Below are 17425 nucleotides of genomic sequence, written 5' to 3'. Positions count from 1 at the left end.
CAGCTGTAAAGACAATTCACATCTGTGATGACAATACCTAGTAATCAGTTGTAAAGTCAGATCATAACAGGGAGCATGTTGTTTACATCTTACAGTACACAAGGACAATTTTCATCTGGGATGTCAATACCTACTCATCAGCTGTAAACACAATTCACATCTGTGATGTCAATACCTAGTCGTCAGCTGTAAAGACAATTCACATCTGTGATGACAATACCTAGTCATCAGTTACAAAGACAACTCACATCTGGGATGACAATGCCTAGTCATCAGCATTAAAGATAATTCACGTCTGGGATGACAATGCCTACTCATCAGCTACAAAGACAATTCACATCTGGGAGGTCAATACCTAGTCATCAGCTGTAAAGACAATTCACATCTGAAATGACAATACCTAGTCATCATTTACAAAGACGACTAACATCTGGGATGTCAATACCGATTCATGAGCAGTAAAGATAATTCCCATCTGGGATGACAATACCTACTCATGAGCTGTAAAGACAATTCTCATCTGTGATGACAATACCTAGTAATCAGTTGCAAAGTCAAGTCATAACAGGGAGCATGTTGTTTACATCTTACAGTAAACAAAGACAATTCATATCTGTGATGACAATACCTAGTCATCAGCTACAAAGACAATTTACATCTGGGATGAAAATACCCCGTCATCAGCTCTAAAGACAATACACATCTGGGATGTCAATACCTAGTCATCAGCTGTAGAGACAATTTACATCTGGGATGACAATACCAAGTCATCAGCTTCAAAGACAATTCTCATCTGGGATGTCAATACCTACTCATCAGCATTAAAGACAATTCACATCTGGGATGTCAATACCAATTCATCAGCATTAAAGACAATTCACATCTGTGATGACAATACCTAGTCATCAGCTCTAAAGACAATTCACATCTGTGATGACAATTCCTAGTCATCGGTCGTAAAGTCAAATCATAACTGGGAGCATGTTGTTTACATCTTACAGTAAACAAGGACAATTTACATCTGGGATGTCAATACCTACTCATCAGCTGTAAAGACAATTCACATCTGTGATGTCAATTCCTAGTCATCAGCTGTAAAAACAATTAACATCTTGGATGACAATACCTAGTCATCAGCTACAAAGACAATTCACATATGGGATGGCAATACCTAGTAATCAGCAGTAAAAACAATTCACATCTGGCATGACAATACCTAAACATCAGCCACAAAGACATTTCACATCTGGCATGTCAATACCTGGGCATCAGCATTAAAGACAATTCACATCTGGGTTGACAACACCTACTCATCAGCTACGAAGACAATTTACATCTGGGATGAAAATACCCAGTCATCAGCTGTAAAGACAATTCACGTCTGGGATGACAATACCTAGTCATCAGCTGTAAAAACAATTAACATCTGGGATGACAATACCAAGTCATCAGCTGTAAAGACAATTCACATCTGTGATGACAATACCTAGTAATCAGTTGTAAATTCAGATCATAACAGGGAGCATGTTGTTTACATCTAACAGTACACAAGGACAATTTACATCTGGGATGTCAATACCTACTCATCAGCTGTAAAGACAATTCACATCTGTGATGTCAATACCTAGTCGTCAGCTACAAAGACAATTCACATCTGGGATGTCAATACCTAGTCATCAGCTGTAAAGACAATTCACATCTGTGATAACAATACCTAGTCATCAGTTACAAAGACAACTCACATCTGGGATGACAATACCTAATCATCAGCATTAGAGATAATTCACGTCTGGGATGACAATACCTACTCATCAGCTACAAAGACAATTCACATCTGGGATGTCAATACCTAGTCATCAGCTGTAAAGACAATTCACATCTGTGTTGACAATACCTAGTCATCATTTACAAAGACAATTCACATCTGGGATGTCAATACCTAGTCATGAGCGGTAAAGATAATTCACATCTGGGATGACAATACCTACTCATGAGCTATAAAGACAATTCTCATCTGTGATGACAATACCTAGTTATCAGTTGTAAAGTCAAATCATAACAGGGAGCATGTTGTTTACATCTTACAGTAAACAAAGACAATTCACATCTGTGATGACAATACCTAGTCATCAGCTGTAAAGACAATTCACATCTGGGATGACAATACCAAGTCATCAGCTGTAAAGACAATTTACATCTTGGATGACAATACTAAGTCATCAGCAGTACAGACAATTCAAACCTGAAACGATAATCACTTGAATCATATCTACTTGTGCCAAATGTTGGAATGGAAGTACATAAACTTTGTTCATATAAAATTAGGTTACTTCAGAATGATCCCATTAAAAAAAAAAAAAAACAACTCTAAGATGAATAAATAACATGCATTAACTTTTACATCTATAAATAAATTTACTAAATTCTGCAAAATCCAGCTGTAAGAGAGAAAATGCAGTAAATTGAAAAATCATGAAAAAATGTTTTTCAGACAATGACCATGATATATACCATTTTTCACAGTGACCAATAAAAACTGCAAGACAAGTATAAACAACACTTACAGTTCTGTGATTTCAATCCTATATAATCCTAAATGTCTCATCGCAAGAAAAACAGAAAAGAATGTTCCAAATGAAGTGCAATAGTCCAGAATCTCTTGGTGTGCCACAATAATGTAATACTAAAGTCTTGCTAAGCCACAATGATGTAATCCTGAATGTCTTTGAATGAGTTCTCAATAATCCCAAAGTAGTATTTTAGTCCAAAACGTCAACAACACTTTCTAATTCCAATGAACAGTTTAAATACATGATTCCTCTCAAATTATATCTAAACATGCAAATTATTCCACATAATTATCTTATAACTAGACTGACAACTTTGTTTACAAAGCGTATGCTCATGTAAAAACTGTCACCTGACCTATGGCACAAATGAATGGCCCTGGAATTCCCTATTTCAAACAGAAAACTCCATTAAAGAGACAGCAAGTTTGCTTCAAGAACTGTCATAGCATGATGAAGGCATACCTGCCACAACATATGTCATGTTAGATCAAATTTGCTTAATCCCACTTCACAACATGGACATATTCAGAGCAACGCTATATTGCAAGTTTTAGTATGTACAAATTGTAATATCACCATCTCCAGCTAAAAGCTCATGTACAACTAACCTTGGGAATTCATACACACACAATTAAAAGATTTGGTTGTCAGATATAAACAACGACTATTTCACATATTATATAACAGGATGATCATAACTACAGTGATGTCTTAAGTCCTATGAAGACTGCTGTACAAGAGTCAATTTGGATAATTTACATAGGCAAATTTCACAAAATGGACCAACCCAATTACAAAATGGACCAACCCAATTATAAAATGGACCAACAACCCAATCAGTAAATGAAACTATGTTGAACAATAAAAGTTATTACACATCACAGCCTTAATTGAGAATGTTTTTTAGCCATGAAATGGACTGATTGAAAGACATTAGGCACATACTCATGTCTACACAGTTAATTTGTGTTGATGAAGTGATTGTGTTAACACCTGTATTGGAAAAAGGTACTTGCTACTGCTGTATTATCCATGTGACCCTCACTAGTTTGAAAATACACTGCTCTCCTCCCCAGTCCCCCAATAAAATTGCCAGTAGGGAAGTTTGACAGTACCAACCATCCTCTAATGAGTGCAAAGATGCACTCAAACAATGCTTGAATCACCATAAAACACGCCTATTGAACTACTAAGAATGGTCAAGACTGCATCTAATTATACCTATAGTTTTCTTTTCAATGGATTTTAAGGACAGACACTTGGCGTATATTTTTATTTAATGTCAGTGTTGTTGTGATTTTGTGAATGTTTTCATGTTTATGTATGTTTGTAGTAATAATACCTGACGATGCTAAATCTATGTTTTCTTTGAAAGTGTATTACATGCTTTAAAGAAAACATACATGTTATTTCCTTGTATTCAAATTTAAATTTCTTCAATCATATGCTTATATGAAAGACAAAGTATTCTCAACTGGACATTGTCATTTATTTTTACACAACATGCACTAACCCATGTGAAACCGGAGCTCACATATTAAGTCACAATTAACCCCAACACGGTCTGGGAAAATGGCTGGTACTACCTGAACTATGTATCCAGTCCCTGTTGTCATTCACTAAAATCTGCTACATGCTAAACTTATTATTTTACAAAATCCATATAAGTATCTACATGGAAATGCACCAGCGTATCTTCAGGACTTATTCAGGCCTTTTTCAACACAATACCAGTTGAGATCAATTTCACATGGAAACCTTCTAGCACCAAAACCAAGAACAGAGAAAATAAAAAAGAGCTTTGGATACTCTGGTGCAGTTCTGTGGAAAAAAATTCCACTACATGTAAAATCTGCTGAAAATGTTTGAGTATTTAAGATATATCACTGGCTGTATGTGTTCTAATATATAATGGAATTTGGTGTTTTAGAATAGTCCATGACAAATGAGTCACACTCAATAAATAAAGCATTATTATTATTATTATTATTATTATTATTATTATTATTATCATCATTATTATCATCATTATTATTATTATTATTATTGTTATTATTATTATTATTATTATTATTATTGTTATTATTATTATTATTATTGTTATTATTATTATTATTATTATTGTTATTATTATTATTATTATTATTGTTATTATTATTATTATTATTGTTATTATTATTATTATTATTATTATTATTGTTATTATTATTGTTATTATTATTACATGTATTATTATTATTATTATTATTATTATTAAAAAGAATACAGCAATACTCCTAATGACATAACTGTATACCATGATTCACAACTGTACACAAATGTGACATAGAAGCTATGCTAAAGGCAAAAACAAAATGCTTCCACACGATTGATGGTTATGCATCATAAATCCAAAGGCAGTAATTGCTTTGCTATCCAAAAAAACAAGGAAAAATTGCACTAACATATGTTCATATCTATTTTTAATCCTCATATGTACACCTAATTTTGAATTCAGTTGAAATGGTCTTTAATGTCTATGATGAAGCAACTAAACTGAGTTATGGTAATTGATGAAAGTTCATGAAAAACTATAATCAACACTGTAACACTAATATGTGTTCAAATATATTTTTTATCAACAGATGCACACCAAATTTGGATTCAGTCTTTAATGTATTCAATGAGGCAACAGAACTGATAGTTCTCTAGTCATTAGGGTAACTGATGAAAGTTCGTGACAAACTATAATGAATGATGTGTATGATCACCACAAATCCTACAATACACAACTGATTGTTGTTTTTCAGCATGTATACTTTTCAAATAGTAACAAAATTACAGTTAAAAATATAATGGTCGCTGGAACTATCGGATGATTACACTGGTCAACAGTGAAATCATTACTGACTTGAAAAGGCCCTAATCTGTAGTATTTTGGTGTGCCGAACACGAATATAACCGTGAAAAATTTGTATTGGCTCTCGTTTTGAAGATATTCATATACCTCATTTTCTATGTTTCACTGTGTAAATTTCTCCAGTAGGACTGCAGCAACATCCGGAATAATGATGTAACATTGCATAATACCATCATGCTCACATCATCCACAGTTGATTGCATCATTTTCTGATGCAATGCAATACTAATGCCATGCGGCTGCTGAAGTAAGTTGACGTCAGCAGTGTACTATACATGTGTAGGCCTATTATACTAATGCCAGGCGGCTGCTGAAGCTGACGTAAGCAGTGTACTATATAAAGCCCAATCAGATAGGTTCAGCATTTAAAATATTTTAGACGTTGTGCGAGACAGTTCAAGCTACTGTTACATAAAACTTATTATTTTATCCATTTACGTACAATAAAGAACAGTAATGCCTCGAAAGTGTGTTAATACCGCGGACAATTTTTGCTATATTTGTGGGGAAGTGACATTTGCCAACCAGAAGAAAAGTATCAATTCTCAAGTGAAGAAGGCATATCATCTTTACTTCGGATGCAAGGTTGGTGACCAAGACAAGCCTTGGGCTCCGCATATATGCTGTGCTACATGTACAACACAGCTTTCACAGTGGTTGAATTGCAAAAGGTCATCAATGCCGTTTGCAGTCCCAATGGTGTGGAGAGAGCCAAGCAACCACCTAAATGACTGTTACTTCTGCTTGGTTCCTCCTCTTTCCGGCGGAATAACGAAGCGAAAGAAGTCGAGAATAGTCTACCCAAACATTCCGTCTGCATTGAGACCAGTTCCACATGGTGAGGGACTTCCTATTCCAGAACCTCCAGCAGAATATTCTCTTGATTCATCTGACGAAGACAAAGGTGAGTCGACCTGTTCTTCTCCTGGTCCATCAGCATGCAGTGATCCAGATTTTCACTGTGGTGCATCATCAACCCCACACAGAATAACACAGGAAGAACTAAATGACCTGATTCGTGATTTGGACTTATCAAAGAACAAGGCAGAATTGCTAGGATCAAGACTCCAACAATGGAATCTTCTAGAAGAAGATGTCACAATTACTGCATATCGAAAGCGCCACCAGCAATTGGAGCCTTTCTTCAGAAAGGAAAGTAATCTGATATTCTGTTCCGATATTGAGGGCCTCATGAATGCTTTAAAAATCACTCATGACCCACAAGAATGGAGACTATTTGTGGACTCTTCGAAACTGAGTCTCAAGGCTGTGCTTTTGCACAATGGAAACATTCTTCCATCTATTCCAGTAGCGTATGCTGTCCACATGAAAGAGACATACGATAACTTAAGGCAGCTACTGAATTCCATTGAGTATAACAAGTACAGCTGGCACCTCTGTGGTGATTTGAAGGTAGTTGCCCTTTTAATGGGACTGCAGCAAGGATATACAAAATACATGTGTTTCTTATGCGAGTGGGATAGCCGAGCAAGGGAAATGCACTACATGAGGAAGGAATGGACTCACAGGCAGAATGTAGCCATTGGAGAGAAGAATATCCAACACCCAGCTCTGGTTGAGGCTCAGAAAATCTTGCTACCACCCCTTCACATCAAACTAGGTTTGATGAAGAACTTCGTGAAAGCCATTGACCGGACTTTGCCAGCATTCCGATACCTGCATGAAAAATTCCCTCGACTCAGCGAAGCAAAGATTAAAGAGGGAGTTTTTGTGGGTCCTCAGATTCGAGAGCTTTTCAAAGATGACCGGTTCAACAACTTGCTGGAAGGTGACGCGAAACAAGCATGGAATGCTTTTCGCCTAGTTTCTACAAACTTCCTCGGAAATGTTAGGGCAGAAAACTATAAGGAACTAGTAGAAGACATGTTGATGAAGTATAAGAAACTTGGCTGCAATATGTCTCTAAAGATTCACTTCCTTCATTCCCATTTGGATTTCTTTCCTAGCAACTGTGGTATTGTTAGTGATGAACACGGCGAACGTTTTCATCAAGATATCGCAACAATGGAACAAAGATACCAGGGAAAATGGTCCACTACAATGCTGGCTGACTACTGCTGGACACTCCTCAGAGATGCTCCCGAACAGCTGTACAAGAGACAGGCGAAGAAATCTAAGATGTAGTCAATGACTTGATTTTTTATAGGTAGGCTATTACAGTTGACCTTTTACTATTGGAATGCATTTCGTTATGTAAACATTAATTTCTTGCAGATTACAAAAAAACTAGAGCCAATTTTGCAATTTGACTGTCATATTCGTGTTCAGCACATAAAAATTGATAAGAATTGACTAATTTTATTTCAGTAACATGACTTTTGTAAAAATTTGTTGTCCAGTGTTATGGTACATTCAATTTATACATGCACATCTAACATACTGAAAATTTAAAAGGACACATTTGCAAATCTGATATGATAAGGAGAGATTCTATATATTGGGGGTGATTGCAAGGATCATATTTGATTACCAGATATGATATTTAATAGATTTCATTGATCCTTATAGAAAATACTGGGCTTCGTTTGATCCATCACTGAGTGTAGCCTTTTTAGGCCACTGCCATTGCTGTTTATAGCTCAATGAGCCTGCGCAAGATAGCTCCAGTATAGTGTACCCATACAAAAGACAATACGAGTTACCAAACTGCAGTTCAGCAATGGATTTTGGATCAATTTTCAATTAGGTATTTTCCCTTGATGACAATTTCAAGAAATATGCCTTTTACATGGCCTCCCTCGGAAATATTTTTCTTCGTGCCATGAAATTCACCAAATGCAAAAATTTTGAGTCACTTTTCAGCCATTTTATGCCATGATACAAGGACTTAAAGACAAGCAAAATATTATATTGGCCTATTTTAAATCTATATAAATATGACAATAAAATAGTTTTTACATGTTTTTATTACATTTCAAAACACAAGAATAATTATCAATAAATATAACAATACCATTTTATTCACATGAAGTTCAAGTATATGAAAAGCAATAATGAATATGATTGTTTCTTTATAACTGATGAATATAAAATACTGCTTAGTCTTTATGAACAATGTCACCGACACTTCATCAATATCCACCTCATTTTTCCCCCAGACCATTTCTTAAATGCCTTCCTGAAATGAACAATTGGGCCCATCAATGGCAATTCTCATTAAATTTGTCAGAGTAGATATACCCATAGAATTTTGTAACTTTGTTTTGATTCTGGCAACTGAACCCCTTGTCACAGTGTGCATTATAAACAGTGACAAGAAGTAACCTGGTAGCTGTCTCAGATGCAGCTGGATATAAATCTTTGTTTTTCAGAGCTAGATTAGCCATATACTTTGTGTCTGATACAGACTTGTTGTATCAAGTAAATTTTTAATTATTTATTGATATAAGAGACTCGGACCCTTTACAGTCAACAACTGGCATCCTTGAGGTGGCATTCTGTGTTACTCAGGTAGGTTCAGGCCACAAAAAACGTGTTATCTAAGTAAATAATCCCTAAAACACTAAGCAGTCACAAGTGTGTCTCATACTCAAAGTTTGCAATAAACATAAATTAACAACAAGTGCAAATGACACCGAACCTTTAAGTTGACATGTTCAACAATAGATTATATCCCCCAGTCCTTCCTTATTTCCTACTAATCATATTTAAATGCTTCTCAAAACTGACAGCTTACAGTTAGCTGCAATCATTTTCGAATAACATTTTATTCATCCACTGACTGCTGCAGACAGTGAAAACATTATGTGGTCTGAGTCAAGTATATCAATAAAAAATTTAAAATTTATACAAATTTTGTCGCCAGCAAATTTTCCGTCAGTAAATAAGAGTGCCACTTTCAAACTTCTTTTGTATTTTGCAACAAATGCGAAGCCTATTGGAGGCCCTGCTATTTTTATTGGAAATAATAATTTTTGCATAGATTTATAGTCTCAAGACAAGTTATGATTTTCCAACAATTTTTCAACTTCTCCAACATCTAACACTTTTCATACAGTCTTCCAACTGTCAAGAGTTTTCCAGCAAATTTCCAAATATATGGCATTTAAGGCCCATAATGCCGGTGCATGAGCAAGGAGGCAACAGAGCATCTGAAGCCTAAGTTTGATTTGTTGTGTTCACCAGCACATAGCAGCTAGGTTTAACAGTCAATATAGAGACAAGGGTGTCTACCTTAATTTGAGATTTTAGTTACTTCTTTAATTAATATTCATTTTTGCAATCATTTTCATCACATTAACAATTTCACTAGTAAAATAATTTTAAGATACAGATAGCTAATGTTGTAATTTCAGTATTTAAAGTAGAAGTTCAATTTATCATATTATTTTAAAATAACCATTTCTTCATTTCTGATGTTTCATTTAGTAACCATTTTCATGCATTTGAGATATTTATAAATGACAATATAGTTTCTGTTCTTTGAGAAAAATTGTTTGGAAATACCAGCTGTGTAAATCTAAAAGAGTTTGCCTTGACATCGGTGTACGTCAGTGATAAAACTTCATTTGGGTAATCATTGGTGACTTCTCACCACATATCGCTTCTTTCTTATTAATCGTGTGTAGTCATTGAATGAGTCCAATTTCTCTTTATATACACATTTTTGCAAGTATGAATTGAGTGTGATCATTGAATAAATCCAATTTCTCTTTACATACCACACTTTTGCTAGTATGAATTGTGTGTGGTCATTGAATGAGTCCAATTTCTCTTTACATACCACACTTTTGCTAGTATGAATTGTGTGTGGTCATTGAATGAGTCCAATTTCTCTTTGCATACCACATTTTTGCTAGTATGAATTGTGTGTGGTCATTGAATGAGTCCAATTTCTCTTTGCATACCACACTTTTGCTAGTATGAATTGTGTGTGGTCATTGAATGAGTCCAATTTCTCTTTACATACCACACTTTTGCTAGTATGAATTGTGTGTGGTCATTGAATGAGTCCAATTTCTCTTTGCATACCACATTTTTGCTAGTATCAATTGTATGTGGTCATTGAATGAGCCAATTTTCTCTTCACATATTATACTTTTACTTATACAGATTGTGTGATCATTGGATGAAACTAATTATCTCCTCAAATCAGACCTATTCAACTCGAGACATATATGTATGATCATTGAATGTATGTAGTTATCTTCAAATATCACACTTTATTGTGCTGAAATTCTCAATCTGATGAACTAATTTGCATTCGTCGGGTGAACATAATCTTCCTCCCAATACCACATCCTACTTCATGTACTCATCGGCTAGGATGCCGTCTAAGGGAAACAGCTCTTGTATATGCCTAAAACAATCACAGGACAAGTTGTCTCCCTTGATATACTGCAGTCCTATTAACTACAGTCAACATTATCTACAAGATTTTAAGTGAGAAAGTCTTGTTCTGCCCATGATTTATATAATATAAACAGAGTCTTCCTAATAGTACCCACCCCACAATTTCCATAGTCAGTAAGCAATAATAAACTAAGCAGAAGTCAAGTCATACAGATACAGAACATTCGCAATATTTTCCCCATCACATCAGTGACTGCAAGCTGGGATAAAAATCTGTCATTCTTTTAATCCAGTTTATTGCATAAAGTTTATTGCATAAAGTGCATGTAACAAATAAATCTCATTATGGGTTTATTGCGTCAAAAAGTGAAAAAGAAATAAAGTACCTAACAGTCAAAAAACATTGCTAAAGTTATTTTTTCCCATGGCTCCAAATAAGTTGTTACTCTTGTTGTTGTTGTTGTTATTATTATTATTATTATTATTGTATTATTCAGATGTCTACTAGATGATAGTTGACATGTACAATTTGGTCCTTTATTCCAATTAGTGGAGAAATAAATAACACTTTGTGCTGTAAAACAAAAGAGTAACTCAAACCAGAGATAAATTGCAAGAGTCAAATCCTTGATTGGGTTATTCTCAGTACTAATTTTCTTCCTTTTCCTTTAGCATCTCCTTAGTAAAAGACACAAGTTGCAGTGTTACTTGGAAAGGAATACTGCAGACTATGATCATGTAAAATGCAATTAAATCAATTACATAAATAACTTCTTTTGTGCAGTGACATTTTGAAAATGAAAAAGTCAATCTGTTAGAACGGAAAGGACTGGCACAAAAATTAAAGTCAGGCAAGCATAAAATAGCATGGCACAAGGAAAGTGTGTAACATCAATTTCCCACCCTGAATGACTTGTAGAAAACACAAGTTTGTGATATACAATAAAATGTATGTGATTTTATATGTATGGACAAATATATCCACCTACATCACACCCACTGAACATTGCCAAGGTACAAAAATAAAAGAGAGAAAAAACTTACAAGTTGCACATCATGCTGCGTTGGATTTCTTACACCAGGGTTATTATCAGCAGGAGCACCAGGCATCACAGTGTGGTCTCCATAATTACTCAACACATTCATCTGGTTCTAAAAATATAAAGACCAATTGGAGTGGTGAGCAATTTGATCATATAAATATACCCTGACTCTCCAGCATTCTACCACATACCATAAGATGATAATACATCTATAATCAAAACATTATTATTCATCTGAAATATAGTGTTAATACATCTACTTGTCAACATGTATATATATTCTGATGATGAACATAATATTCACAAAATTTCACATCTGTCTATAAGAATGTATAACCAGCATTTATCATGAATTCACACATTCTGTCAGATACTACATCCAGCTGAAAGTCAGAAAATGCATTAAGTCCTACAAAGTCATGGACCAAAAAAGATTAAACACGTTCTGCAATTTTATATCATGACCATGATATATAACAATTTTCACACTTACTTATAATAAATGTATAATAAGAGTAATGTTCACAATATTCCCTTGCATGCTACAGATTGAAAAGAGCAATAACCAGATAACTCTAATAAAAATCACAGGAGCAAGGTGATGTGTTGAAACATGCATAATCAGCTGATGACCATGTAACCCATTTCATAGTGATCCATGACAAATTATGAGACTAGGTATACTAGTGAGAATGAGTAAGACATCACATTTTTAGCTGCATTATGAAATATATAACAACTGTAACAAGAGACCCAAGAAGGTCTTATATTGCTCACTTGGCTTATATAACATGACTGCTGATCATGTCAATATGCAGACTTATCTGCAAATGTCAGGACACAATAATAGTATAGGCTTCTTTACCAAGGTGGAGTAAAATCAAACTAGAATTTTGTTTCCAAAATAGTAGCCAGCTCAGCCAAAACGTTTACAGGATTACTGCTTAAATGTGTTCATAATTTGGATCAACATACAACACTCCCAAAATCTTGACAATGAACGATACAACAACTGTAACAAGAGACCCAAGAAGGTCTTATATTGCTAACCTGACTTCATCAACATGACAGCTGATGATATCAATAGGCAGACTTATCTGCTATTGTCAGGAAACAACATATAAACTATCTCTCAAACTTTGCATCTGTTTGATTTTACCTAATGTACTACTATATATACACCTTCGCTACAAAAAACTCATTTACCACCTTTGAATAAGCAAGATCGGGAATTTCAATAGATAGAGAATGGCAACCAGCTCAGCCATTCAAGTGGAGTGTATCTCATTAATAATTACAGACTTCACTTGTTATCAGATCTGTCAAGAATAATACAAATTTAGGCTTCTTTACCAAGGTGGAATGCAAACAAAGTCCATGACCTTGATAATAGGAGTTTAAATGATTACTGCTTTAAGATGTTCATATCTTTGATCAACAAAACATAGTTACAAGATCTTCATAACACACAATTACTCACAATCATACTCAATCAAAATCTTGGTCAAATAAGCCTATTTTCTAAGTTTGGTCAAAATCGTATAAAAAATACAAATTCTTGCATGGTATAAATCTCACCCAATCTGGCTCTGGATTGGGTTAAATTTGGCTTAAGATAAGATAAAGAGTGTCTTAAATGGTAACAAGCTAATCATATGTAAGATTATCTTTATTAACATGTGCTGATCTTACCCATTATTAATCTTATTCATGATCCAGAATCGATATAAATTATCAAAGTTCATCCTGCATTATGACTGTCAGTGTGATAACAAGGTGAGGCAATCAGATGAAATATAAACTCATTAATACTAGTTAATTTCACTATTTATTTAAATTAAGCTCTTGAAAATATAAGCACATATTCCAAAACTGATTATAACGGACTTAATGGCAATAAGCTCAGCCAATTAGATGTAAGAATACCTCATTCATAAGGATAAATCGTATTCATTAGTGAACTCATCCAAGCTCTTGTTGATACAAACCTATATTTCAAAGCAGATCAAAAGTGATCATAAATATGGTTTCCTTGGTGTTAACATAATCAGAAAATTATTCAAAATATCTTATTAAAGGAGACCAGAAACCAATGGAAATATTGAATAATATAAGCACTATAGAAGAAAACCTTATTCTGAAGTATCATCTGTGACTATAATGCCAATATTTAAATATTGGCATATCTTCTAGGAACTGAATTTCCATGACCTCTTATGCAGAATTTTCGCGCCTATTCGGTAACTATCGGGATGTGAACTCATCGTAGCGACCCCAGCATCCCAAGTGTCAGTTGCCAGAGTAAAAGACAATTACATTTGCCATTTCTTACGGGTGTAATAGCACATTAAAAAAATGCCTGTGGACAACATTTTCTTCTTTTCCAAAAGATAAAGGCATAAAGAAAGTAGGGATGCATTATTACAAGCAAGTCAATTTCAAAGCAACAACATACAGCGCTATGTGCGCATTACATTTGTTTTACATGTTACAAGAGGGATCCTGAAAAAATGGCAGCTCAAGGATATGCAAATTCTAGGTCTAGTCTAAAAGTTGGCACTGTTCCAGACAAACAGTTGGATATTTTAAATCCTGGGAAAAGTGTTAAACATGTGATTTACAAAAATAGGCAGAAGGCTGGGTAAATGACCACAAAATGTAACAACCAATTAACAGTTCTTTTATCTACAACAGCAGTGCTACAAAAATCTGATAGCCTGACACCTGGGGCCCCACTGAATTTAGGTCAGGTGCATCCTGTACTCAAAGTGAGGTGCCCGTAAGGCTTGTCGAAACAATAAATTTTTTTTCCTGAGGAAACTTTGATCGCACTGGTGAAATGAGTAAATGTGTTTTCAAGATGTTGACATACATGCCTTAACACAGCACAATCTAAATTAAATCACCACTGTCCTAGGTGAAATTGAGATCTGATTTTAATCAAATGGAAGCTTTGCTAAAAATAAGATTCTAAACCTCTCGTGTTTTGAGAAAACACAATACTCAGCAATCTTCAGAAAAAAAATAATTCTGTCTATGCCTGTTACATGTAGCATTAATAAACGGTAATCTGTAATGATTGGAACTGTTGTAAAACTATCCCTTGGGCAGTTTAAATAGCAGCAATTAAAAGAAAAGGGGTCAAAAGTTTCACATTAACTGGCTGACAATATAAATTGGGAGGAGGAGACTATTGACCCCACCCCTTGCCCCAAAGTGCTAACGACCATGGGACATGCTATTTCTCCCTGTGATACACCTTATTATTATCCCAGGACACGCCCCTTTTACATATTCTGGTCAGCTCTGACTAATGTGCAAAACAGCTCAAGGTTTGGTTTAAGTATGCAAACAATAAAGCCAGTGTGACTAATTAACAGTTAATCCTTATCCTTACATTTACATGTATCTTGTGAAAAGGACTGCCCTTCTTATATACCTCAAAGAAACCATGTTCTACAGCATGTGTATGTAAGCACCAGCAACTGATTCCCAACTAAACAATGCTTATTTTGTTGTAACTTACGATGCCTAGGACTTCATTTTAACAGTTCAAACCTGCAGTCACAAGTTACCATACATGTGGCAACTGTTTTCCCCAGGTTCTATACCCTACCTTATTTCTTTAGGTTTAAGTCTTAATGCATGTAACACTATTTATTGAATAAAATATTTATTCTGAATTAGTTCTTTAGGGGCACATATACTGCATGGTGTATTTTGTTTTATTCCTTCTTTTAATTTAATCATGGTAATTAAACTTTACATATATGGTGGAGGAATTCAAGTGTTAACTGGCCGAGCTTCTTTGGCGGAAATGGAGATGTGATTTTGTTTGCAGAGAAAATTTTACAGCATTCACAGTGATCATTCACCTAAGCTAATTGGTGACAAATTTATTCTTTTAACTTTTTTAACTATATTACTGTTGTAGTTGTTAAAAACATCTGAAATTTACATGAATAATATTTAATCTTAACGTTCTATTTACTGAAGAAAAAAACTGTTGTGTGATATTAATTATTATGTTTTTAGATGTGAGTGTGTGTGTGATTTGGATTTTTAATGTAGTTTTAGCAATTTTTCAGTCATATCGCTACAGTGTCTGCAGTGTTCTAGTTTAGACATAGCGAGGCCCTAAGCTATGGGAAGCTGCAGAGGCCATATTTAGTACAAAATAAAACTGAGAGGCCCCTTCAGACTGTGAGTTTAGACATAGCGAGGCCCTAAACTGTAGTTTGTTTAGCTTATGCCTAAATCCGGCACTGATTTCATCCCAACAATATTCACAAGTGATAAAAATAGAATAAGGCATCTGTGGATTGCATACGTTATATCTATTTATGTATGGTTTGTTTTATTTTTCTTTGGATAACAGAAAATTGACAGACATAATGTAATAATGGGGACTTATCTGAGACAAATTGGGAGATTTTATGAGATCAGGAGGTAGATGAAGAAATACCCCAAAACTCGGAAGGTTTTTCACCTGGCTTGAGAGTTGACAGGCATGAACTGTCCGGGCTTGTGAAATTTTTGTTAGGGTTTTAGTTTATTTAAGTCACCAGCCCAAGGCCTGTGCCTAAGTCTTTTTTATTTGAGCACTGACAAGTACAACTTTTGAATGTGCAACCCAAATCTGGTCTATTCGTGTCTGTCTCGCTCGCCATGCTTATGCTTGTATTCGAGGACTGGATAAAATTGCATCATGGGACCACGTGATCTGTCGTCTCAAGAAAACTCGGAAAAACTCATCAATTTATGGAATCGTGGTATCTTCCATGCAATATAATCACTACCTGCTCACGATATTTAATTTATAAACATAACAGTCGAATTAACATCTGTAGAGAATTACATATGTAAAAGGAAAAGTTTGATTTCTGGTCTCCTTTAATAAACCTGCTTCTGGTTTATTATCATATATGAGTAAGATATAATCATGTATTTAAAGAAACCTGAAACCAAATTCACACTTAACATGTTTTCCAGCACGGTGATAAAGCCAGTCATTTCAAAGCAAAGTAACTCAATTATCATACAATGGAATTTCACTGGTTTCGGAAGCCCATCTAAAATCTTGATCATGCAAGTCAAACTTAAAGTCTGGTCAAGATTATGTCATATAAGAAATAGCATTCCAGAGGTTAGTCAGTGAGACACAATATTAAGTGTGCATCTCATTACTTAACTCTTTCTCAGATTTCAATATATTGTAAGTTTCATTAAAATCAGATTAGACAATTATATGCTTCCCAGAACAGTAACAAGCTCAGCCAATCAGTGACTCATCTTATGACTACCTTAATAGTATGGAAAAAGTTTGGTCTTTATTAAACACATCCAAATTTTTTATGTATAAGCATATATTCCAAGTCTGATCAAATCCAATGATACATTTGGTCTCCAGAGTGGTGACACTGTTAGCCAATGATATAAGCTTATTAATATATGTGGTTCATGTTTATTATGAAATTGACCACTCCAGTTGCCTATATGGTTACAGTGCCAGGGTCGTATGCAGGAGATCATCACATTAAAAGCCATATAAAATCTCTCTCAAACTGAGAACCCCTGCCATTTTTCATGTGTGTAACTTA

At 34.7% G+C, this 17425-nt stretch overlaps 1 protein-coding gene and 1 long non-coding RNA gene across 3 annotated transcripts in view; both read right to left on the bottom strand.

Annotated features, from left to right (window-relative positions):
• The window catches only part of LOC149784629 (uncharacterized), a 441350-nt gene that overhangs the window by 255554 nt on the left and 168371 nt on the right, over nt 1-17425 (bottom strand). The gene's annotated exons all lie outside the window — the stretch shown is intronic.
• Nucleotides 1-17425, bottom strand: part of LOC149784632 (uncharacterized) — a 300236-nt gene that overhangs the window by 236652 nt on the left and 46159 nt on the right. For both annotated transcript variants that reach the window (XM_089932690.1, XM_089932691.1), the window contains exon 9: nt 11827-11934. In XM_089932690.1, the coding sequence (XP_089788816.1) occupies nt 11827-11934 (108 nt within the window). The remainder of the gene's footprint in view (nt 1-11826; nt 11935-17425) is intronic.

The sequence above is a fragment of the Sinohyriopsis cumingii genome, chromosome 14 (genome assembly GCF_028554795.1).
Source record: "Sinohyriopsis cumingii isolate HCF-2022 chromosome 14, ASM2855479v2, whole genome shotgun sequence".
Lineage (NCBI taxonomy): Eukaryota > Metazoa > Mollusca > Bivalvia > Unionida > Unionidae > Sinohyriopsis > Sinohyriopsis cumingii.
This window is presented reverse-complemented; position numbering and strand designations above follow the sequence as displayed.